General features: G+C 34.5%; 1 protein-coding gene and 1 pseudogene across 2 annotated transcripts; both read left to right on the plus strand.

The window, feature by feature from the left end:
- Positions 1–1216: 1216 nt before the first annotated feature.
- On the plus strand, positions 1217–6763 carry LOC143580933 (chaperone protein ClpB4, mitochondrial-like; annotated as a pseudogene). The gene is made up of 10 exons (XR_013143743.1): positions 1217–1315; positions 1613–1809; positions 1890–2125; positions 2216–2411; positions 2523–2577; positions 3334–3483; positions 3601–3909; positions 3996–4261; positions 4356–5285; positions 6220–6763. The product of XR_013143743.1 is annotated as a chaperone protein ClpB4, mitochondrial-like (transcript).
- Positions 6764–21257: 14494 nt separating this feature from the next.
- On the plus strand, positions 21258–23006 carry LOC143580936 (U-box domain-containing protein 45-like). Its single transcript, XM_077063840.1, has 2 exons — positions 21258–21900; positions 22060–23006. The coding sequence occupies exons 1-2, from the start codon at positions 21464–21466 to the stop codon at positions 22979–22981; spliced, it is 1359 nt and encodes a 452-aa protein (XP_076919955.1). The 5' UTR covers positions 21258–21463; the 3' UTR covers positions 22982–23006.
- The last annotated feature ends 2048 nt before the right edge of the window (positions 23007–25054 follow it).

The following is a 25054-nucleotide window of genomic DNA, read 5'->3' on the forward strand; positions in this document are numbered from 1 at the left end:
CTTGCACCAATCAGCCGGTGTCCTGATGAATTGAGTGCTATGTGCCTTATGTCCAAGGCTTGATACAAAACTACTATCGAGCCGGGGTCTCACCGGAAGCAGCCTCTCTCCATCCCCATGGGGTAGAGGTAATGCTGTCTACACCTTTCCCTTCTCAGATCCTACTATAACTTTGCTATTGGTGGAATATACTGAGTACGATGATAATGATGATATGATAGCCTTTTTAAGCACATGAAAAATATATGGAAAATATGGGTTCAAACCCAAAATCTTTTGTATATTGTTAGCACGTCTTAGCGATTTGACTATGTCCTAAGCATGAGGTAGCTACTAAGGGTGTTCAAAGTCGGATATTCGGACTTTCGGATATCTGGCTGGATAGAAAACCGAATATCCAAAATTTTGGAAAAAAAATTTAATATAGAAAAATTTAAATAACTGCTTTTAAAATAATTCATATATCTGAAATATCCACAAAATTATCCGAACTTCCGAAGTATTCGAAAAACTATCCGAAAAAAAATCCAAAATATCTTAAATTTGTAAATAATATTTATTATTTATAATTAAAAAAAATGTTTAGATAGTTCGGATATCGAACTATCCAAAATTTTCAAAATCACTATCTTAATCCAAATCCGAAAATTTGGATATTCGTACTCGGATTTTCATATTTTTCATATACGGATTTTGGATTCGGATTTTTCTGAACACGCCTATCCGAATTTCGGATAATTCGTACTCTGATTTTCTAATATTTCAGATACGGATTCAGATTCAAAGTTTTTTTAACACCCCTAGTAACTACTAAACATCATTAGACGTGCACAAATCAGTTTCTTGATCCAAGACGGTTCAAGTTGAAAGAGAAACCGGCCCAATTTCTCAATCAAACACGGTGAACATTCGTTTTTCCCCAAAACCGTTGTAACTACTTGTAACACCACCAACCTGTTTATAAGTAAAAAGGATCGGTTCGACTGAAAACTCGTTTTCTCAAACCGGTTTAAGTTGAGTTTATGCAACCCACACCGAGAGAGTTCACAACACAACACAACAGAACAGAACAGAACAGGTGCTTCTAGAAACTGTATTCGTTCTTCTTCTCCAAGCTTCCAGTTTCCAAACTCCTCACCAATCAATAATAATATTAGCATCTTCATAAACCAATCAATCATTAATAATCCAATCCAATTGAGAACCACAATCTTACATGGCTGCAGTCGTGATTCGAAGGACTGTTAGGCGCACTCTTCTTTCGGCCGTTGACACGTCTCTCTCTCGCTCTCAATTACGACACCGTTTCACTAAAGTTGTTATGTTATAAACAGAATAATTATAATTTGATGTTTTGTTGTATTGAAAACAGTTATTGATGCCTGCCAGGGATTGCATTTATTGTAACATAGTGGAAGGGTTATAAATGGTTTTTGAATCAGAATAGTTATTATAGTTTTTTATGTTCTTTTGTTGTTAAAAACTGTTATTGGTGCCATATTCTGTTAGAACTCGGTTGGGATTGCATTTATCATAACAAACTGTTATTGTTATAAACGGTTTGTTAATCAGAATAGTTGTAATTTGATGTTTTTATTGTTAAAAACATTAGTATACCCCTCAAAGTTACACGGAGATGGCATGGGAGGGGCTACAGAAGCAGCGCAGCGTAACAAACAACAAATTATAGAATCTGAGCATTTGATGAAAGCTCTTTTGGAGCAAAAAGACGGGCTGTTAACAAAAGCTGGATTAGACAACACGTCAGTTTTACAAGCTACGGATGACTTTATAGCTCAACAACCAAAGGTATTGTTATAGGTTGTAACTCAGTGTGAGTTACTGAGTTGTTGAGTTCTGTTTATGATAATTTATGACTTGTTTTGCAGGTCAGTGACCTTAGTAATCCACGATGAGGGGTCGAGTCTCCGTTCTTTATTGGAAAATGCAAAAAAGTTTAAGAAACAAATGGGAGATGACTTTATTTCTGTAGAACATCTTGTACTAGCGTTCCCTTCAGATACAAGATTTGGAAAAAAATTGTTTACAGATTTGAACCTAAGTGAGAAATCATTGAAGGATGCCGTTGAAGCAGTTCGTGGAAGTCAGAAAGTAACTGATCAAAGTATATAAATCACTTTTTCTGCTTCAAAGATGTAATAAATTAATTTAATACTTATTTTTCCTTTACCAAACTTATTTTATTATTGAACAGACCCTGAAGGGAAATATGAGGCACTTGATAAATATGGTAGTGACTTGACTGAGCTTGCTAGAAGGGGGAAACTTGACCCGGTTATAGGTCGAGATGATGAAATCCGGCGATGTATTCAGATATTATCCAGAAGAACAAAAAATAATCCTGTTATTATTGGTGAGCCTGGTGTTGGGAAAACTGCAATTGCTGAAGGGTATGTTATTGTTATTGTTCTTGAATGTTCTTGAATGTTCTTGAATTTTGTATGTATTCATGTATTGGTGTACAGTAATTTATAAATTGTGGAAATTTATTTATTATGCAGATTAGCTCAAAGAATTGTGCGTGGAGATGTCCCCGAACCTCTCAAGAACCGTAAGGTTTGAACAAGTTTACAAGTTTTAATCTTAAATATGGTTACTAAATTAGCGTTTATTAGGGATGTGCATAGGCCAGTTTTGGGCTCAAACCGAACCAAATACTGAGGTTGTAGTTTTTGAGTTTCGAAAACCGTTTGGTTTTTGTATTTGGTTCGTATTAGTTTCGGTTTTGAAATTTTGGCTTGTAATTTTCCGCCGTAAAAAAGAATGGTAATATTTTACTAAGTTCTTAGATGTTACCTAAATTTCAGAAAAAAAAAAAGATGAAAGCGCATGAACTCTATTCGGTTTAGTTTTTTCGGTTTTTCCATTTGGGCTTGAAATTCTGGGCCAAAAAAAAGTCAGCTCAACAAAATGAATTTGGCCCGAATTCTTTTTGTTGACTAATAATATATTGATTATTATACATTTTTGGCTAAATTTTTTGGGTACACTATTAAATTTTTAAAAAATGCCTAAAATTCAAAATAATAAATTAAAATTTATTAATTCTGTTTGGTTTTAATTACATGCAAAATTAAAAACCGATATGGTTTTTACGAAAAGATAAAACTAAATATTTAGTTTTTGTCCGGCTTCAATTATTTCGGTTTTAATCACGTGCAAAACCAAAACGAACTGAAATTTCTGTTTGTACAATGACATTAAACCAAACCGATGTTTTCGTTTGGTTTTGGTTATCTTTGTTCGTTTTTCGGTTTCATGCACACCGTTTAATGTCAGGTCACAAATTTTTTTTTTTGAAAATTTGAGCAGTTGATCTCTCTGGATATGGGTTCGTTGCTTGCTGGTGCTAAATTCAGAGGAGATTTTGAGGAACGCCTTAAGGCCGTTTTGAAAGAAGTCACAGCATCTAATGGGCAAATTGTTTTATTCATTGATGAATCCACACAGTAGTCGGTGCAGGTAAACAGTTTTACTTTCTATTGTTGTAGTTACAATAATAATAGTAATATAATAGTAATAATAATTATTATTTTTAAGTTAAGATTTAAGATAATATAATGGTTACTTGTGTTACAGGAGCTACTGGTGGAGCAATGGATGCTGGAAATCTACTAAAGCCTATGTTGGGTCGAGGCGAGCTTCGGTGCATCGGAGCAACGACATTAAACGAGTACCGAAAATACATTGAAAAAGACCCGGCTCTCGAACGTAGATTTCAACAAGTGTTTTGTGATCAACCGTCTGTTGAGGACACAATTTCCATTCTTCGTGGGTTGCGTGAACGGTATGAACTGCATCATGGGGTTAAAATATCTGACGGTGCTCTCGTTTCCGCTGCTGTTCTTGCCGACCGTTACATAACTGAACGATTTTTACCTGACAAAGGTCAAACATAAAACAATATTAAATGCTCCACTTTATTGATTTAGAGCTTTATTTTTGTTTATTAATGTTAGTTTGTGGTTCTGCAGCTATTGATTTGGTAGATGAATCGGCTGCAAAATTAAAAATGGAGATTACTTCTAAGCCCACTGAGTTAGATGAGATCGACCGAGCTATTTTGAAGCTCGAGATGGAGCGATTATCTCTCAAAAACGACACCGATAAAGCATCGAAAGAACGGTTGACCAAACTTGAAGCCGATCTAGACTCTTTGAAAGAGAAACAAAAGGCGTTTAATGAGCAGTGGGAACGTGAAAAATCTTTGATAACCCGGATTTGGTCAATCAAGGAGGAGGTAACTAACAGTATAAACTGAAAACTAACTAATTAATAATTAACAATTAATAAATGTTATTGTGCCATTGTGGTAATATTTTTTATTTCAAAAGATTGATAGGGTAAACCAAGAAATGGAAGCTGCTGAACGGGATTATGATCTTAACCGAGCTGCAGAACTCAAATACGGAACGTTAATGACACTTCAACGCCAGCTGGACGAAGCCGAGAAGAATCTTTATGATTACCAACATTCAGGAAAATCTTTGCTTCGTGAAGAAGTTACCGATATCGATATTGCTGAAATCGTGAGCAAATGGACGGGAATACCCTTATCAAATCTCCAACAATCTGAACGAGATAAACTTGTTTCACTCGAACAAGTTCTCCACAAACGAGTCATTGGTCAAGATATGGCAGTCAAATCAGTGGCAGATGCAATAAGACGGTCACGAGCCGGTCTTTCCGATCCAAACAAACCAATTGCAAGCTTCATGTTCATGGGTCCCACTGGTGTCGGTAAAACCGAGCTTGCAAAAGCGTTAGCGAGTTACCTTTTCAACACGGAAAATGCTCTCGTAAGAATTGATATGAGTGAATACATGGAGAAACACGCGGTCTCACGGTTAGTTGGTGCGCCACCTGGCTATGTCGGGTATGAAGAAGGCGGTCAACTGACCGAAGCGGTTCGGCGAAGACCGTACTCTGTTGTCCTTTTTGATGAAATTGAGAAAGCACACCATGATGTGTTCAACATTCTGTTACAACTGTTAGATGATGGAAGAATAACCGATTCTCAAGAACGAACCGTTAGCTTTACAAATTCAGTTGTTATAATGACATCTAATATTGGGTCCCATTATATACTCGACACGCTACAAAGCACACATGGTAGCAAGGATGCGGTTTACGATTTGATGAAGAAGCAAGTGGTTGATTTAGCTAGACAAACTTTTAGACCTGAGTTCATGAACCGGATCGATGAATATATCGTTTTCCAACCGCTTGATTCAACACAGATCAGAAATATTGTTGAAATTCAGGTACATTTATACAAAATACAAAAAATGTGATTATTTAACATTAAACATTAATAGTCTGACACCTTGAAACTAGGGGGGCGTAAATGAGTCGGGCAAGCTGAGCTCGATTCGTGTAACTTACTAGTTAAGCGAGGGCTCGAGCGAGCCTGAGCTCGCGTAATCTTGAGCTCGACTTGTCTAACTTGCTCGTTAAACAAGAGCTCAAGCTCTATTTCTGGAGGCTAGAATCGTTGGCTTGTTTCAAGCTCTATTTTTAAAGTGCGAGCTCAAGCGATCCTGAGCTTCTTTTATCTCAAGTTTGGCTCGTTTCAAGCCCTATTTTTAAAGTGCGAGCCTGAGCTTCTTTTATCTCGAGTTTGGCTCGTTTCAAGCCCTATTTTTAAAGTGCGAGCTCGAGCGAGCCTGAGTTCATTTAAGCTAGAGCCTAGAGCTCAGCTTGTTTAGCTTATGAGTTAAGTGGGAGCTTGATCTTGGCCGTTTCTAGCTCTATTGCTATGGCACGAGCTCAATTCATGAGTGGTTTTTCAAGCGCGAGCTTGGCTCGGGCTTGGTTTGTTGACTATTTATTAATTTTTTAAATTAATTTTTTAAATTTTAAATATAATTTTTGTATGTAACATAATATCTAATAGCATTTAGATGTTTTTATCATAATTTTACAGATACTTATTATTATTGTGTGTGTGTGTATATATATATAATAGTTATATAAGTAATGGGCTTGTTTAGGCTCGTGAGCCGACTTGAGCTTGATAAGTGAAGCTGGGCTTCAGGCCCGTTAATTAACGAGGTTATATGTTTATGCTCGAGCTTTTTTAAGTTCACTAGTAAGCTAGAATAGGCTCAATTCAAGTAAATTGATCTCGAGTAAGCTCACGAGCAGGTCGACTAGAAGAAAATGTGATTACTTAGCATGCTTATTGTTGTACTGCAGTTGAATCGGGTAAAAGATAGACTTAAACAGAAGAAGATCGATCTTCGTTACACTGAAGAAGCTGCTGATTTTCTTGGGAAGCTGGGGTTTGACCCGAACTTTGGGGCACGGCCCGTGAAGAGGGTGATACAGCAGTTGGTTGAGAATGAGATATCAATGGGGATACTGAGAGGGGACTTTAATGAAGATGATACTGTAATTGTTGACGTGTCAGCAAACAGCTAAGGATGGTGTTCATATCAGGAAATTAGAGAGGCAGTCGGGTGCGGAGGAGATGGTTGCAAGTAATTGAATAAAGGGCATGTGATTGTGAGTTGTTTGTTCATACATGGTTTTGGTGTAGTAGTAGTTATATAGTTGAGAGGTGGTTTTTGTTATGAAACTTTATGCTGCTGTCTTAACATCTTCTTCACTTGCAAAGTGGGTAAGATGTTTTTTTTCCGGTTGCTAAATACATAACTGCTAGTCTGCTACTAACTGATGCTTTGCTCTGTTTTAAGTTATAACAACAAAATAAGATATAGGTGGCACGGTTATAATTCATTTGCTGTCTTATTTGTGCATTAAGCTTTTCAATAATATTGTTTAATAAGACATAATGTTATAACTAGGTGTTATCCCGGAGTGTTGCGCCGGTGTATCTTGTAGTTGTTTATCAGTTTAGCTAGGCGGTTGCGCTGGTGTATATTCGTTGTAGTTGTTTCTCTGTTTAGCTAGGCAATGGGTGCGATTTGTTAATTGTTATAAAAGTTCCTTTCATTTATGGTGCTACGTTTAGGTAGGCAATTTGGTGTACACTTAACACCGACGCTTATCGTCTATCTCACACCTTGCAACAATCCCGTCGGTCACACGATTCAAACACGCATAAAACATAGTACATTATGATAACTTTATCACCACACCACCTTACTACTTTCCGTTACTTGATTTAGTAAGAAATCTATAAATACAAATATATATATTTCCATTTAAAAAAAACAGTAGAAAATTCCAATTTGCCTCCCTGGGTATCGTCGGGAGATGGAATAGCCACTGATAACGAATTTGCGCATGTTGCACGTCTGTGAAATTTTGGCGGGTCAGTTTGTGCCCTACTCGTCAGTTGACCGTTAGTTGACTAACCAAAAAAGGTTGAAATGGCCATTTTACCCATAAGTCTATAATTAATTCTAAAACTTATATTTCAAAATCGTGTAGAGGCTGGGGTTCAAACCCCCGACCTTTAGTATAACAACACACAAAACCTACCATGTGAGCTAATCTGATGTTTGATACTCCCTCCGTCCCATTATAAATGTCATATTTTGATTTTTCAAGTCTTTCTTGTTTAACTTTGACCGGTAATATTTTTGTTTGTGTTATATAATACTTGATGTAAAATATATGAATGGATTGGGTTTTAAATGTATTTTACATTGATATAATTTTCATCAAGTATTATATGGCACGAACAAAAATATTTACAGTCAAAGTTGCATAAGAAAGACTTGAAAAATCAAAACATGACACTTATAATGGGACGGAGGGAGTATAATTGTATAATATGAAATATATATTAAATCCCAATCTTCCTTACCCTCTCTATCAATCACTCCACCAACAGTCGCATCTTCTTCCCCTCTTCAGTAAAACCCTAAATCTCAAATACATATATCTTAAATACCAATTCATCTTCTTTCCCATTATTAATCAATAACAAAACGTGTATGTTAATTACAGTTTTTGATTGGTAGGTGCCAATTGAATCAATTGTTATCTGTGATTCTTTCTTACAGAGAAGCAAGGAAACCAACCTAGCAGTCAAATTTGAATCACTTAATGCACACATGCCTAACACCCCCACTGGACCAAAACCCTCTACCGTCTTCTTCCTCTTCACCGCCATCAACTTACCCGCTCAGCCGTGATCCTAATTTCATCCGATGGGTTTCGGTTCGGGTACTAGTTCAAAGCCCTAGCCCCCAATATTAATAAATTGATTAACAATGGAAATCTAGGGTTTGGTTTAACATGAAGAAGAAGAAGAAGAAGAAGATGATGATGATGATGATGATGATGATGATGATGATGAGATTCAGAAAAGAGCAACTACATGATGAATTGATGTTCTAGGGTTTGAGGTTGATGATGATGATCATTAGATTATTATTATTGTTATTGTTATGGTAATTATTGATTATAATTATTATTATTATTATTATTATATTATTATTTATTAGTATTGTTATTGTTAAGAGAGGATTACCAAAATGCCCCTGTCATCCGTCAGTCAACGACGGTCAACTGACGCAAAGGGTCATACTGAGTCCGTCGAGAAAATGTGTGGGTTCAGCATGCACAAATTCGTTTTCAATGGCTATTCCATCTCTCGACGATATAACCCAGGGAGACAAATTGGAATTTTCTAAAAAAAACAAAAAACAAAAGTTTGAACCAAAAATCCCAAAAAAGGGCTATGAGCATGATTGAACTCGTGACCTGCAATTCGCTACAATACTACACTACAACCACAACTAGAGATGAGCAAATTTGGTACCGAACCGACTGAGACAGTACCAACTTGGTACCAAAGTTTTGAATTTCGGGATCAGTGCCGGTACGGTATCGGTATTTTCTGAATTTTTACCTTCAATACAGGTACCGTCCCCGTACCGGCACCAAGAATTTGTGATTTTTAGAATCAGGATTTTTGATACGGTACCGAACTCATCCCTAACCACCACAACTTCCATTGTCGTTATTGTTGTTTTCAAATATTAAATACTAAAATATATTTTAAAATCACTAATTAGACATCTTCAAAATCACTATAGCAACTTAGAATTCCTTTAATAATACTTTTTTTTATCATAAAATAAACGGGAAGATTTCACTATTAGTTTTTGTGTCATGTTCACATTATCGTTTTGGTACCTAAATTTTAGAACTTACACCTCTAGCCGTCATAATCATTGTTCATTTTATTAGAGGGAAAATAGGCATTTATGGGTATCACTCATGAGTATCACTCATGCATTGGCCAATCATACACCGTCATTTCATTTCTACTCGCAAGTAACCACAAACCACAAAATAACTGACGACGCTTACCCATAAGTACCCTAAAATTTTGTTTTAATTTAAAAATAAATAAAACTATTAAATGTAATTGAAATTAGAATCATTAAAATTAAAAATATTACATAATACAACGATCAAAACCAAAAAAAAAATAAAACACGAACATACAAACTAGATGATCCTTCGGCCAATTATATTTTACCGTAAAACCTTTTTCATCATCTCGCCATATCCCTCTTATAACCATGGATATTGTGTTGTCGCATCACCTACAATTTTAAGAACAACCGTTTCGACATACGAAATCGGTAACGAAAAACATCGTCATTGTGTTTTGGTTCCTTCACGTTCATAAGAACTTCGTTACCTTTTTCGCGATCACGTCGAACGATTTATTTTAGAAATGCGCGATGAAGTTGTTGTGTCTTCCTTTCGGCTTGCTCGATGAGATCTTTGAAAAAACGTATGCTACTATCATTTGAAAAAATATCGTTATCAAAATCGTTTGGCGGTATGAATGGTGAAAGTTTGAGTGAATAGAAATGATGAAAGTTTGAGTGAATAAAAATGATGAAATGTTTGAGTGGATGAAAATGATGAAGAGTTAATGGTATTTATATGTAATAAATTGATTATTAATAGGGGTATTCATTTCTTCAAATGTATCCAATGGTCATATATTCACAATATACATTTGCCACACAAATTGGAATTTGGCAATCTATCCACGTAGGTTGGGGAAGCAACCCATAAACTTTACCATACTAATATCCGACTCCTCTAATTATTAATTTTACTTACGAAAGCTTTAAAGTTTCAAAGTGAAATACATCCATTAAGAGAGCTTCTCTTATTTCACTTTTCGTATTTATAGTCATAACTATCTAGTATTTGTTTATTAAACTCAGTAAAGGGAGTTGCGGCGCAGCTTGTTGCACGTTTGTCTGCCACTTTATTCTAAACGTTTTAAGATAATTTAATACAAGGATGATATATTTTGTAAAAAAAACTCGTTAATATATAAGAGTTTAACCCACTTGTATTAAATAACAATGTTTTTTTTTCACTTTATTCCTAAAAGTAATACTTTGTTAACTTTCTTCTTTTAAAGTTTATGGGACATAGACCTTTTCTGAGGTACCTAGGTGATGAGAAAGAGAAGAGAGAGATCCGTAAGCGTAGGTGACAAGGACCACTATTGGTTAACTAATTTACCTTGATTAGACTATATGTTGTGTAAGGGCTTTATCACCCCTCCATATCATTGCCACCTAGGACGCGGGGATTTAAAGCCCCTCTTCATAAAGCCCCGTTGTGAGTTAAAGCCTTTTACCGCCCCATTATATGTGTGCCTATGAGAGAGATAGCTAGTGAAAAGCATCGTATGGCCCCATCTCACCCTCCCCCCCCCCCCCCTTTACAATCCATCATCCCGTACCCCCTCCCCTCTTTTTATAGCCCAAGACCAGCGTTCTAGGGCTATATCGCCCCTTTTACCCCCCCCCCCCCCCCCAACCCCCACCCCCAAAAAAATATATATTGCCCACACGATGTGGTCTCATAATCCTATCGCATGGAGGCCCAAGCGACAAAGTACCCTATCTTGTTCCTCCACGGGCTATACCGCCTCTATAACCCCCCTCCCCCCCCCTCCCCACACACACACACACCATGGAGCCCCAAGCGACAAAGTACCCTATCCCGTTCCTCCACCAAGACAGAATTCTATATTGACGGCTCCAGAACGACATTAGGCACAATGACTTGCTTCATTATGGTCCAAGCTGGATTACAATTGTGCATTAACTACTATCCCGGTCATTTATTGTGACAATACTTGGAAAATCTCGTATTCCACTCTCACATGAAGCACTTTGTATTGGACTTTCATTTTGTTTGTGAGAAAAAGTACCTTACGGTTCCATAAGCCATGTATTGCAAGAAACGACCAATTAGTCGAATGTTCTCACGAAACCTCTGTTGGGTTTCGTAGGCCTTTTCGGTGTAGGCCCGGTTTATTATTTGAAGTCCAAAGGGCAGGCCCGTCCCGGTTTGGATTTCTTGTTTAATAAGATACAAACCCTAAGTGTATCTCTATATATTTGATGTCGTGTACTTGTAATCGTTGTCACTCAATAAAGAAATACCTAGTTGCCACCCGTGGACGTAGGTCAGTTTAGACCGAACCACGTTAAATCCTCGTGTCGTTTATTGCTTTCGTGTCGTGTTCAGTTTCGTGTGTGCGCTTAATCCTAACAACCTCTTCTTCACCCATGCCATCAACTTCTCCTATCCAAGATCCGACTTCTCACCTAGTTGTCCACCTTGTGGGGGCATATTAACGTTATACCAAGTCAACAACCCAAATCTCTTTCACAATCATCCCCACAATCCTTCTCCATAATTGTTGTATCATTTTAGTTAAGATTATGTATTAGTTGTAATTCCTTACTGGTGGAGTTGTTTTCTTCTTATACATTCTTAATCTTGTATTTATACCATTGTATTGTTATTGAAGCAAATCATCAAGGTTACAACGCTTATAGTTTTGTCACTTGGCGAGAGATTGAGAGGGGAAAGAAAGAGCGAGAGAAAAAGGGCAGCCGAGCGATTGTGACTAATGATGTGGGTCTTATGATTGTGTTAACTGATGAAGGCCTTAAAATCAGCTGGATTTCTTTGAAAATGATTGCTGAATGTAGGTGTGACTAATGATGTGGGTCCTATGATTGTGTTAACTGAATGCGGAATGGTACGAAATGGTGGTGGCAAGTTTGGTTGGAATGTCTTGAAATAGTACATATTATTTATATGTGTATAAATAGTTAATGCCACGAGTTAAAAAGTTGTACCGTTTTGAGTAAAAAGTTTTACTTTTGTTAAAGAAAGTCATTGAAAAGGTTTATATATTAAAAACCTGCTTTTCTTTTGTTTTTCCCTTCAAAGATATTGAAGGGTTCGGGAATGATGTCAATGACATGGCTATGAATTAAACTGGCTATGAATTAAACTGGCACCAAACTCTTAGGGCCTGTTCGTTTCAATGATTTGTAAGGAATTCTAAGTAATGAGATTTTAAATCCCACGAATTGATATGTTCGTTTCATTAAATGAAAGAATGGGAATGGAAACTAAATCACATCAAATCCCACATTTCATGGGATTTTAAAATCCCACCTATTTGAAAGGATTGTTAAGGATTTTCTTATTAACAATAAAAACCCCTCCAAAATAAATTCAAAAAAATTAATAAAAAAATCATAACTCAAAATATAAATCAAAAACGAAAAATGTAAAAAAACTAAAACGTTTCCGCCTTTGCCCTCGTTCATAAAAAAAAAAAAAAAAAAAAAAAAAAAAAAAAAAAAAACCCAAGAATGAAGAAGATTCTAATTCCAATACATATTAACCAACCAAACACATGATAGGGATTCTCAAACATTCCATTTCATTCCAATTTCAATTCCTATTCCAATTCCAAATCCTTTAAAAAAAGTCTGTGACTTGAACACGCCCTTAGGTTTTTTTATTTAAGGATTTAGTAAAGAAAAAATACGAAACTTTTTTCTTTTTTTTATTCTTGAGTTATTTTTTTAAAAGAAAAGAAAAAGAATGAAAAGAAACAAAAAGTTGAGCCTTTTTTCTCCAAAACTTTCCAGCCAAATATTAATATGACATGATTATGAAGGAAAAGTTTATACCAATTACAATATTACTGTTTTACTCTATCTCAATTCTCTTTTCCATGTTTTTATAAGGACATAATTGTAATGTTACAATTTTTCCCTATCTTTTCCTTCTGATCTAACTCAAGAATGTAATTATAGCTTTCTTTTCTTTTATTTTAACTCGAGAATTTCTTTTAAGTATATAATTTATTTTCCTTTCTTCCACAATCCAATCTTATCATTTCTTTTCCTTGTATTTTAAACTCGAGAATGCAGTGTTAGTATTTCAAACAAGGGTTTTAAAAAGGCTTTTACCGTGTAACTAAACTACACACAAATGAACAAATACAACTAGTATGTAGTACAGTAATAGTTAGAACAAGATATCAATCCGTAGACACATACGCAGCTCTTGATGCTAAATCTCCTGTCAATATTTGGCCTAACAGTCGAATCCTTTCGGCCTAAAAATGACTATCATGGCTGACTTTAACTATGACCGCTTTTCCTAAAAGACTACGCACTTGCTAAGAATACGCTAGCCAGGTAAATACCTAAGACTCCATATCCTGATGCCTAGCTACCCATGATCCACTACAATGAAGAATCAACAACTACTAGTTGGATGGCTGTAACCAAGATTGAAAAAGTCACTAGGCGGACCATAGGTGGTCGAGTGGGAAGTTGGTGTACTCCGAGTGTACTCAAACATGCTAAATATAAAGAAAATTAATTTTTGGATATTATATATATGTCAAATATCATAAGTATACTGAATAACAAAATAGGTAAATATCAACATAAATAAGAGAAATAAATTTTTAAATAATAAATTAATTGTTAATCATTAATTTTAAAAATGATATTTATTCTTTAATATTATATAAATACGAATTATGTTTTATTCTTTTAAGTCAATATCGACCCAAGTTCACCGATTAGATTCGATCTTAACTGAGGTTGACCACCTTTGATTGAATCTTAGTAACTAGGCGGAGTTAAAAAAACACGCATCGACGACATACCTTGTAGCAAGTACTCGACCTTGTAAATCTACTGTTGTGACTAGGACACAATAGATAGATCCTCGTTAAAGGCATGCAATCCTATGACAAAAGAAAAACAAGATGCTACACACGGTAAGTGTCTCAACCACAAAGAAACTCCAATCAAAGCTATCAGTGACTTAGAACGGCCAAAAGGCCCAAAACACAACTAGACTAAAGCACCTTACGATAGTAAGTCAACTGATTGCCTAACCATGAATAAGAAAGATCTTAACAAAGTCCCAGGCCCTTTTATACAGATCTAATTAATCCTAAGGTAGCTCACCTGAAATACCAATCAAATCACAATTCTATCGATCACTAGTTCTAGTCTCACAATATTAAGGGATGACCAAATAAAGCCGATCCTTACGTAAATACCTAATACATAAAACCCGCAAACATACGGGGCATGTATTTGGGTATTGGACCGAGTATTAACAAGTAAATTAACTAATGGGTTATCTAATACCAGCGTTTTTTTTATTTAATAATCATAAGGATTAAAAAGTTAGTTTTGCACCCGTTTAACATAACATTTTAACACGCATACATCCGTCCCAAATAATTAAAAGAGTGACAGTGACAGATATAGTAAACCGTAAGGACGATATATATACGTAATTGGTTTTATACTTAAGGATGAAAAATGAAATTTTACCAAAGCATAGGGATGATCGTTGTACTTTACTAAAAATAATAAGTGTTAGGCTTAACTTGTTAACTTTGTTGGGATTAGATTAGGCATACAAACCAACATTTATTAGAATATCGAATATATAATATAATTATAAGAAAAAAGAATCAAAAATTTATTTCTCTCTTCTTATTGCGATGCCTTTTAGAAGAAATAATATGTTTTTTTTCCTAATTTTATATTTGGATGTTTATAATTCATGTAGTCTTCCTGCTTGTGCTCTCTTTTTAAGTTGTACCAGCATACGTCCTAACAGAAAAATAAGAAAAGTAAATAATGTTAAAGAAGGTTAAAGAGAAAAAGTTTCGAACGTGGTGGTCCAAATTTTCACAAGAAAAATAATCTATCTAGACTTTCGCATTTTCAAACAATACATGCTATTCGTGAATATTAAAAAGATCTTCAACGCTAGACATTTCAAATGTCACAAATGCGCCATGTTAGGTATATTAGATAAATTTCAAACATTCATTTCTCCTCCAACACTACAACATTTTTCGATTAAACACCCACAACATAATATATACTACATGTGTGTGTGTGTAGAGAGGGAGATAGAGAGAGAGAGAGAGGAGGAGGGGGGCGACATTTTTGACATTTGAGGCGTTTGGATTTTCAGATGTGAGGCTAATGAGTTCCACAACGGGCCGCATGTTTTGTTTGAAAATGCGGAAGTCTAGATAGATTATCTTCTCTTGTGAAAATTTGGACCACCACGTTCGAAACTTTCTATCTCCTTTAACCTTTATTAACATTATTTACTTTTTTTTATCATCTTTTGATGGGACATATGTTGGTACAAACTTAAAAAGAGAACACAAGTAGGAAGACATTTCATATGTCACAAACGTGTCACGTTAGATACATTAGATAAATTCTAAACACCCATTTCTTCTCTAACATTGCATCATTTTTTGATCAAACACCCACAACATAATATTATGTGGGTTGAGAGAGAGAGAGAGAGAGAGAGAGAGAGCCAACATTTTTGGCATTTGAGATGTCTGGAATTTTCAAATGTCAGGCAGACGAGTTCCACAACAGACCGCCTTTTCTTGGGTCATGTAGGTCGTCGAACTTGATTTTGGATATGGAGCACGTTAAGGTGCATGGACTAGGAGCTAAAACACCCATAAACACAACCAATCAATAGCACATTATATTTTCAATAAATCTTTGAAGCATTTTTTTCCTCTAATTTCATATAAAATATTTTTACAAATTCTTACATTTTCCCATGTGGCAAAGGCGCCACTCCACAACGGGTGGTCTAAATACACGTACTCATATATAATTCACGTATTATGATTTATGAATAGATGATAATATGTTTTAGCTTGAATCATATTGATCTATCACTTAGAGCATCTCCAATGCGACACACGTGTTTTGTTTCAAACCATCCACTCAACATGTCACATCAGATTTTAAACTAACATATAAAAATATTTATTTCTCTTTTAGTAGTTATAATGCGTTCTTATTTTAAACCGCCACCTCATCATCTAATGTTCCCTTTATCTAATCTATATCAATTTATATATTTTATTACTAATTATTTTAAATTTCTTATATATCAAATAAATTAAATAATAAAAAACACATAAAAACATTTGCTAGAAAGAAAAACATTAAGATTAAAGTTAAAGCATTCAACACTTTTTAAAAAAAGCACATCTAAAAAACATACTTAACCTAAATAATAACCAAACTAGGCTATGACATTTTCTTATTTTCTCACATATCTTCTGTGCGTGCAAGTGTTTTCAAGTCCATAGTAAAGAATTTGATAGTCTTGATTTTGAAAAAAACTAAGACATTTAACCAGTGAACTTATCCATGATTTCTTCTCATTTTTTTGTATGATGTATGGTTGCGTGAAACACAAGGGCGGATCTCTTGAAGGGCGGGGAGGGGTTGTGGCCCCCCTATTTTCTGACCTAAAAGATACCTTGTTTGGACATTGGATCAATCTGCAACTACCTTAGGCTGAGGGGTGTGGAGCGCGAGAAAGGGCGCGTGAGGCCATCCGCTCGCGCCCCGGGGCGCGAGCACCACACCACCGAGGCGCGAGAGGGGTGCGAGAGCGGATTTCCAGGCGGGCGCAAGAGGGGGTAGCGGCTGGGATAACGCGTGAAGTGGCCTGGGAATGCGTAAATAGAGCCGTTGGGCTCTTTGTTTATTAAAAAAAAAACCGCTCGCGCCCCCTCTCGCGCCCCTCCACACCAGGGCCCGGGGCGCGAGCACCACAACCAACACCCATCTTATCAAGTTTCTCTCTCTGCCACACGTCACAATATTATTGGCTGGAGCCCCCACTCGCGCCCCCTCTCGCGCCCCCCACACCCCTCAGCCTTAAGGAAGAAGAACAAATATAGTCAAATTCTTCTGGGTTTTGCCGTTTTGGGAATATGAAATTATAAATGGGTTTGTTTATTTAAGGTCCATTTGGTCTATATTGTTGGGCTAGTTTCAAATTTCAATAATACATCATAATTTCTTGTTGGCTTTTTAACGATGGTTTTACGTTTTTAACATTTCGATGAATATGTTGTCAAATGATGAATATATTTTATTTTTTTATTAATGTTATTTTTTATCTTAGTCTTTGTTAAAAGTAGAACTTTTACTTGTATTTTAAATTACATTACATGTATAAATTTGAAAAAAATATATGGATGAGGTGAATTTAAAAAGCGTTAAGCCGTTTCCTTGGATGAGATGGAGTAAAAGACGTTAAATTGTCTTGCTTATTATTCTCGCTGACCTGAGCTCTCGAGCCAAGCACATGAACAAGATTATCATTAATCGTTTTTGTAAGAATTATTTATTCTTAATTTCAGATTTATGATGTTAATTTGGTGAAAATATTTGTTTTTCGTGTGTGTAAAAACTTAGGATTTTTTTGCAATATTTTGGCCCCTCCTGCGTAATTGTTCAAGTTCCGCCACTGGTGAAACATGTATACATACACATATATAGTATTTATGTTAATAAAAAATAAAAATTAGTAAGTGTTCTTCAGGAAGCCATTCGATTACTTAATAAGTGAATCAAGAAGTCGTTCGATTACTTTTTTTTAGAACGGTAAGTCGTTCGATTACTTAGGCTTTGTTTCTTTATTTTTTTTAGTGAAAAAAATTAATAACTATTTAATGTTTACTTTATTTAATAAAATTTAATTAATGCGCCCATCGTTTGTCGTTGTTTGTGTTTACAAAATTTTGTGAGAATTTGATGCCACTCCGAATTGAATTACGGAAGTGGCTTATAAGAAGAATCTGTAAATTCAAACATGTATTACATCACACTAACCAAACACCTTATAATTACACTAAAAATCACTATATTTTTTTGGCAGCTCATCTATCACTGTCGTTATAATTACACTAAAAATCACTATATTTTTTTTCTCGTATGCAATAAAATAATACATTTTTTACATATTTATTATTAACTTTTCTCTCTCATCCACTCACAACCACTTTTAAATATATTAAAAAATAAATAGATGGTAAACAATGAATCTTCAAATTTATTTAATTATCTTTTAAAAAATTTCTCTCTCACCCACTCATAACTTCCTACAACACTCTGAAAATTTAGAGATTTCTTTCATAATATTTTAAATGAGCTGTTGTGAATGCTCTTAGTTGGATTTCATGACTTACTGAAGTGACAAAACATTTTTAATTTTGAAAAGAGAAAATAGTTTGAAATGATCAAAAGGACACTTTTCTAAAGAAAGTCTATATTATTAGCCTTGTGTTGTTACTTGTTAGCCATCAAAGTGTAGGGGTTCACCAAATACATGGATAACATTGTGTTTGTTTTCTTCTTCCCATTTTGTTTCTTGTTTAGTGGGCAGATGGAGGAAAGTAAACTTTTTCTCTGAAAATATTATATAATGATATAAAATAACAATATTTAGAAACTTTATATACCATGCTAATATTTTATAAGAGTTATTCATGAATGAATTGGTTCATTTAAAGGAGAAAAATATATGTGGTCGTTTATTTTAACATTCAATAAAGAGTTCCAAAAATAAATATTAAACTTACTCTTGAAAAAATAAACAAAGTTTAAATAGTTATTAACAAGAAATTATCAAATGAATGAAATCACAGAAACTCAAGCGATTAAACACCGGATGAAGAGGGAGACAAATTGATCAGTGCTTGGAAGGAAACAGAAGAGGTGTAAAAGACATTGACACTCGTAGTTACAAAGCTTAATAAGAAACCATAAAGCAAAGTACAACAACCAAAAGTAATGATGCAACACTTAAGGCAGTCAAAACAAAATACAATGACACATATACAAAGTACACGTCCTAATGCTGCAACTCTCCCGTAATTGTAATTATATAAATTCGATATCCAAAAATATCTATCAGGAGATGAAGCTTTGTTTTTTAAGTGGTTATGTTCTTGGTATGGAACAATCTTCCGAGTAGTGGTAGCTTTTAGGGGGGGGGAATATATTGATAAAACCAATATAATTTTCCATACTCTCTAACTAATCAAGTTTTATTTATATTTTCTATTATATATGTTTTTATATTTTCCACCTATAAAATTTTCCAATCAGTAAACTAATGATTAATCCCCCACTTGTAATACAGTGGTACGAGGTTTGAGTTCTCCAGTGGAGACTCAAATTTGAATCTCACTTGCGTCACTTTTGAGTGGATATTGGCAATGAATGATTTGAGCTAGACTTTGTGCAAAAGTTTTCAGTTGGAACCCTAAGCCCACTCGGGTTTCGTCCCACAGTGTGTTACGACATAGAGTTCTGCTCTTGTGTTGGCACAACGATTGTTGAGTGACAGTCGTCGGTATGGTTTCCCGGGGGGAACGCCCAAGCCAAACTCTGAAGCCAACGTGGGCCCGTTAAGACGGCATAGGGTTGATCAGAGTGAGGCATCAGGGCTCTCCAAATATAGAGAGTGTGGTAGCCTAGATACAACAAAGTCGTTATTCTAATAAAAGCAATGTTGTAAAAGTAGGTCTACAAGGCCGAGTACTCGCTACAAGGTATGGTGCCGAGGGGAGTTTCTGTATCTCTGCCTAGTTACTAAAAATTGTTCAAAGGTGGTCAACATTAGTCAGAATCACATCTAATCGGTTAACTTGGGTCTATTTTCACTTAAAAAATACAACATAATTTGTATTTCTATAATATTAAAGAACGGATATAATTTTTTTAATTAATGATTAACATTTTTTAGAATAATTTAGTGTTTAAAAATGTATTTCTCTTATTTATATTGATATTTACTTATTTTGTTATAAAAATTAGTAAACTTATGATATTTGAAATATATATATTATCCAAAAATTAATTTTCTTTATATTTATCATGTCCGAGTACCCCGAGTACTCCCTTCAAGGGGGTCGGCCGCCTAGGAACCGCCTAGCGACTTTTGCAACATTGAAAATGTAAACTAATGATTAATGAGCTTTAGTTTTATTGACATGAGAGGAGAAGTAAAGATTTAAGCTAAAAATCATAAGACTTCAAGTTAGAATCTAAAATGAATCGTGTTTTATCGTAATGGGCATTCGGGTTGCAGACTTGTTCTCATTGTGGGGTTGGTTTAGAAAATTTAAATGCAAAATTTGCATTCAACGAACTTCTTGGTGGGACCTCCCTCTCACTGTCTCACATCACGTATATAAAAGGGGGGATCAAGAGATAACTCCTCTTTAAAGAAAGAGAGAACTAATAAAGAATTATTTTCAATTTAATTAAAAAATATTTTTAAATTTTTTTTCTTTCATCATTCTTATATGTTGTTATTCTTCATTAAAAAAATATAAAAATAAAAAATAATTTAAAAAAGCTCATAGTGTACATACGCAATACATCGACCTTCTTTTTATATTGCATATGTGCAGTAGTTTGTATTGCGTATGTGCAATAGTGTTGAATAGCATATATGCAATTGTTTGTATTGTATATATGCAATAGTGTTATATTATATGCAGAAATTTAAAAAAATCGATATAGTGCATATGTTCATTAGTGTTGTATTATGTATATGCATTAGTGTGCATTGCATAAAATAAATAGTGTTGTATTTGCATATATTCAATAACATGAATTGTATAATGCAATTATGTTGTATTATATATAATAAAACACTATTTTACATATGAAGCACACATTATTATTATTATTGCATATATGCTATCGACAATTAGTTTATATTTTTTATTTTTTTTAAACAATATCAACTTGTTAGAGGGAGGAAACAGAAAGAAATCAAAAAATATTTTTTAGAAAAAAAGTTAAAAGTAATTCTTTACTAAATCCCATATATATATATATATATATATATATATATATATATATATATATAAAGCTTTTATCGAGATTTGTGGAGTTTTAGGGTTAAAGAACGTGAAATTTATTTAAAGAATTTAGAATTGATATGACACCAAATATTTGGAATTTGAAATGACACCAAATAACATTTGAAGTTGTAGGGTGTGGATTTTATTTAGTAGTGTGCCTATGTTATAGTCTTACCCTTTATTAATACTTGGCTTCTATGTTTGAGCATCATTCTGCAACCTGTCTTGTTCAAGAAACTTCACCTTTTACACTTTACTTGTACACTTACACTCACACTACTCCTGAATTCCACGTACCACTGCCATGTGAGTATCTGACCTGACATCACATTCACATCAAAGTATTCACAGATGCTCATAACTAAAATGTACCACTGATTTCAATCAATCAATCAAAAAAACAAAAATATGAAAAACAATCACCGACATACCACCACCACCACCTCCGGCAACTTCAACCTCTGGTCATCCTGCCGCCGCAAAATCATCAACACAATGCGCTGCGGCTGCGGCGCGTCTCGCAACCGCAAAACTATCAAGTCCCCGGAATGCAGATCAGACACGGTTAAATGCAATGGTAGCCGGAAAACTGTCAAGTCGCCGGAATATTCGCCGGAGGAAAAGATCACGGCGGTGGAAGAGGCGGTGAAGAGGTTACGTGGCGGCAGGGTGTTACTAGGAGCGAAGGAAGTGAGGGAGCTAGCGAAGGCGGATTCGGAAGCGAGGACGAAACTCGCATTGCTCGGAGCGATTCCGCCGCTTGTTGCAATGCTTGAAACTGAAGACCTTGAGTCCCAAATTCCTGCTCTCTATGCTCTTCTTAATATTGGAATTGGAAATGATGAGTAAGATGTTGTTTAGATTAAGTATCACATTGATTAATCGAAATAAATAATGAATTAGGGTTTAGATTACTCGAATTAGTGTTTATCTGTTTGTTGTCCATTTGCCTTCTGTATCGACGTAAACGGTATATAAATATAATGTTTATAATTTAATTTCAGGAATAAATCCGCAATTGTTGAAGCAGGAGTAGTGCACAAGATGCTCAAGTTAATTGAGTCTCCAAGTTCACCCAATCCGGATTTAACAGCGGTAATTATCGCTAATTTTCTCGGATTAAGCGCACTTGCTTCGAATAAATCCATCATTGGGTCATCCGGAGCCATCTCATTCTTGATCAAGACCCTGAAGAGCTTGATTGAGGCGAACGCGGGTGGCACTAGTTCACAAGTGATTCAAGATTGTTTGAGGGCACTCTACAATCTATCTATTTTGGCCACGAATGTTTTGCTCATGGTCGAGGTCAATGGTTTTGTACCGTTTTTGTTGACCACGGTCGGGGGAAATACTGAGATCAGTGATAGAATACTTTCGATTCTGACAAATGTTGTGTCAACGCCTGTGGGTCGACACGCGATTAGTAGTGTTGATGATGTGTTTACGATCTTGGTTGATGTTTTAAGTTGGATGGATTCGCCTTCTTGTCAAGAAAAGGCGTCATATGTTCTAATGGTGATGGCCTACAAGTCGAGTGAAGATCAACAAGCCATGATCGAGGTGGGGATCATGTCGTCATTACTCGAGTTAACTCTTTTAGGTAGCGCTTTAGCACAAAAACGATCGTCTAGGACTCTGGAGATCTTGAGGGACAAGAAAGGGAAACAAGTTTCTAAAAATAGTGGAGGAGGTGGAGGTGCGACTCTATCAGCGCCCCTCTATGGGTCTGGTGACGATACTGAATCACTGGACTCACCAAGTGTTTTTTCAAGTAAGAACGCGGTAAAACTTTTGGTGGAACAAAGCTTGCACAACAATATGAGGAAGATTGTAAAAAGGGCAAATTTACGGCAAGAGTTTTTATCAACAGAGCGTTACAAGTCATCGGTAGCTTCATTTTCGTCCTCGAAAAGTTTACCATTTTAAGAAGAGTTTGATGGTTAAATTAGATCTCTCTTTTTTTTCTTTTTTTTTTAAATTTTTAATAATTGTATGGTATGTTAGGGTATGATGCTAAATTTTGTATTGCTTTTTAAGGAATAGCAAGGATGACCAATGTTTTGGAAAAAGTACATGTGCATGGTTGAAAGAAATGTTTTATAACACTTTGACATCTTATTTCAACTTGTACTCATTAAAAACCAGTTTGGACCGACAAACTAGAGAAAAAAAACTTGAATAAAATGGTTTTATATTACTTGGATCAATCGACCAAAAACCAAATCCAACTACTAACCAAATTATATGAATATATTGTTTCTGTTGCTGGTCGAGGGCTCTTTCTCCTTCCCCCTCTTCAAACTCCGATTCGTCTATTTCATAGAGAAATCTCTGATCAAGGATACATAAACCCGTTTTATATAACCGTCTTATTCTCTCTCCCAATAAATATGGCATACGCTACACACAAGTTCTTGTACGGTTTTATACTTTAAATTGGTTTTGTAACATTAATAGGCATATATGTATATACTACAATACTACAGGAAGATAATATTAGCAGCCTTTGGATTTTGCCGAAGCTGACAAAGAATGAATTAGGAGTTAGGACAACAACTGCATCTGAGAAGTGTTTAAAAAAAATAAGATGCAAAAATAGTTAAATTAACGAGTAATACTACGATTAGAATCGATACAAATCTTTCTTTTAATATGAGTTTTATTTTGTTTATATTTTCTGTCTTGGAATTTTCAACTAAGAATGTGGATCTTGATTCTGCTAGAGACACCCACGCTTTATATACGAATTTAAAAAATATATTATTCCATTTTGACCTTGTATCGGTTTTATAATGATCAACATCAAATTTCAGAAAAGTAATAAAAATATAGATATGATGGTCATATTAACTATTAACTATTAGGATTAAACAATTTGTATTTATTAATAATACCTTTATCAAAATAAAAATTATCAAAATAAAAAAGTTTGTAAGCAATATAAGTTTGGATTAAAATGAGCAGTTTTAAAATAAATAATGCATCAGTTTGGTTTGGGTTATGACCAAATTAATGAGCTATTATAAGTCATTTTAGAAAATAATCATTAAAATTGAAATAATATACTTTTTATGCGGCGTTGCGATAGAAGAGGGACAAAACTAAAAATACAAATTTAAGACAGATAAATTTGGAATCTCTTTCTGTTTTTTTTTTTTTGAACGACCAACTAAGTAACGCCGGGTACTTCGTATAAGTGACTATTTTGAGAATTTTTCTTATTATGTGTCTAAATACTTTGTAAATAATAACCAAATTAAAGATGCAGAAATCTAATTAACTTAAACATTTAAGTTTGCTTAGTTAAAGTTATTAGTATTTAAATTTCACAAAATGTAAACTTATTTATTTACAATGGTTAGTGTTTCTTCACATAAAAATAATTTAGTTGAAATTATTTACGATATCTTGAGATATATTTATAAAAAAACAAAAGAGTAAATTAATATTTGATTAGTGAGAGGGAGTACTCACAATCTCTATCTGTAAAACTTAAAAAAAAAAACACATTGTTTTTTTTCTAAATTTTGTATATTTTAAAAATTACTTTCGCATCACATTCGTTATCTTATCTTTATCACACTCATAAATTTATTTTATTAGCTTTCATCTTTTTTATACACTGTATAAAAAATATTATAGAGGATGAATAGTAGCTTCTAAATATACATAATTAAAGAACAATCTCTATAACTTATCTATAAAATAGATAACAGGATGGAGATACAAATTTGAGAATTTTTTAAAAATTTTCTCTAAATATAAAAAAATAGTATTTATAAATCATAGAATATGAATGCTTTAATAGCTTAAACGAAGTTCGCTTGTTACAAGTGGTTAAACAATTGGCGCCATAGCCCAATTCAATTGTATGGAGACAAAGCATTAATTGCCCTCTAATAATAATCAACTTTCTTATAGTTATTTGTTTACCATAAGATACACAAGGTATTATATGGGATTATAAAAACAAACCGAAACTCGCAATAGGATCAATAA

Source organism: Bidens hawaiensis, unplaced genomic scaffold (assembly GCF_021521415.1).
Source record: "Bidens hawaiensis isolate Kalapana, Puna unplaced genomic scaffold, B.hawaiensis_p1.1 tig00030767_1, whole genome shotgun sequence".
Classification (NCBI taxonomy): domain Eukaryota; kingdom Viridiplantae; phylum Streptophyta; class Magnoliopsida; order Asterales; family Asteraceae; genus Bidens; species Bidens hawaiensis.

Coding starts and splice junctions, on each gene's coding strand:
- LOC143580936 (XM_077063840.1), top strand. CDS start 21,464: ATGAAAAACAATCACCGACATACCACCACCACCACCTCCGGCAACTTC. Junction 21,901..22,059: donor ATTGGAATTGGAAATGATGA/GTAAGATGTTGT, acceptor ATTTAATTTCAG/GAATAAATCCGCAATTGTTG.